We start from the raw sequence: 1,348 nt of genomic DNA, 5'->3' as shown, positions 1-1,348 counted from the left end.
TTTTTTTTTTCTCCTCTCTTTTCCGAGCCACCTCCATTCATAAATAACCATCTGCTCGGTAAGTTTTAGTTAGCCATAACAGGCTGGAATTGCTGGTTAGAATACTGCATGGTGCTCAGACTAAAGTTGAGGCCATCCACGAGGGACTTGTCATTGAGGCTTCCGTAGGCTGCAAACACGTCGAAGGCATTGTTGTACGGCAGAGGTCCGAGTCCCAGGGAGGCCTCGGCGGGAAACGCTGGCCCGGGGCTGGCCTGGCCCTGGAGACTGGGAAACACAAACTCCTTGGCGTTGGGGGACAGAGCCGAGGCCTTCTGTTGCTGTTGCTGACTGAGGCCCAGTCCGTACAGTGAGTGCATGGAGGTGGAGATGGCTTTCTGCTTGAGCAGGGTGTTGACATTCAGACCCAGGTTGCCAATAGGCGACGACCGCGCCGGTTTGTTGCTACCGCCGCCGTTGGTGCCGTTGTTGCCGCGGCCGCAGCTTTTCATCTTGGTGGAGCCAAACTTGGTGGCGGCAAAGGTGGCCGTGGTGAAGGTCAGCGGCTGGGCCGAACGCGGCATGAAAGAGGGGCTGACGGCGGCCGACTGCCCAAAAGGAGGCGACGGCGAGCTGGACTCGGACGATTGGCCGACGGGTTCTGCGATTGGCATAAAGACCTGGGCCTCGGGATTAAAACTGTTCTTGATCTCCTTGTCTAGCTCGGAGCCGTTCTCTCCGTTATCATCCACGTACAGCACCTTGACCGCTCCCTTCTCGCCGATCTGGTAGGAGACCTCGAACGGGTCAATCCACACGCTGAGGTCCTGAGGGAGGTTATTGCGGACATCTTCGATGGCCAGCCCGCTCTCTTTAGCAGCCTGCTCCACCACAGGGTCCACCTTCTCCCCTACGTGGATACAGCGGAACCCCGAACCTTTGTATGGCTTATCCGGGTACCAGTGGCCTTCATACTTTTTCCTCAGCAGGCTCTCCAGCTCCTCGCCGAAGATATTCACACGTCGTCGGGGGAGTTTGTTGTATAAATAGGAAATAATAAAGTTGAGTGCTACTTGAATTTCAAGCTGCATAGCTGCTTCGATGGAGATGAGATTTTCGTCTCGGCTGTTTGTTTCCCCCCCAACGGCACCAGAACAGAAAACAATTTTTAAATCTTCAAGGCAACAGTGACCGGAGTGATGGAAATGCTGATGGATGGAGTTCTTGTGGATCAAATGAATATCCTTCCTGAAACGTGGCTGGGTTCTGGATCCTGAAAGACAAGAAAGTTCACTTTAGTACCTCTGCGTTATGTCAACCCGTTTACATTTGCTGAACTAAAAATGTTTGTTGACATCCATTCTGATAT

General features: G+C 53.2%; 1 protein-coding gene across 1 annotated transcript; it reads right to left on the bottom strand.

Annotated features, from left to right (window-relative positions):
* Window positions 1–11: 11 nt before the first annotated feature.
* LOC109509563 (protein Tob1-like) lies at window positions 12–1,274 on the bottom strand. The gene has a single exon (XM_019859393.1). The coding sequence runs from the start codon at window positions 1,068–1,070 to the stop codon at window positions 66–68; it is 1,005 nt and encodes a 334-aa protein (XP_019714952.1). The 5' UTR covers window positions 1,071–1,274; the 3' UTR covers window positions 12–65.
* Between the last annotated feature and the right edge of the window lie 74 nt (window positions 1,275–1,348).

The sequence above is a fragment of the Hippocampus comes genome, unplaced genomic scaffold, assembly GCF_001891065.2.
Source record: "Hippocampus comes isolate QL1 unplaced genomic scaffold, H_comes_QL1_v1.1 C16949222, whole genome shotgun sequence".
Classification (NCBI taxonomy): domain Eukaryota; kingdom Metazoa; phylum Chordata; class Actinopteri; order Syngnathiformes; family Syngnathidae; genus Hippocampus; species Hippocampus comes.
Note: the sequence above shows the minus strand (reverse complement) of the source record. Positions and strands in the feature narration are given on the sequence as shown.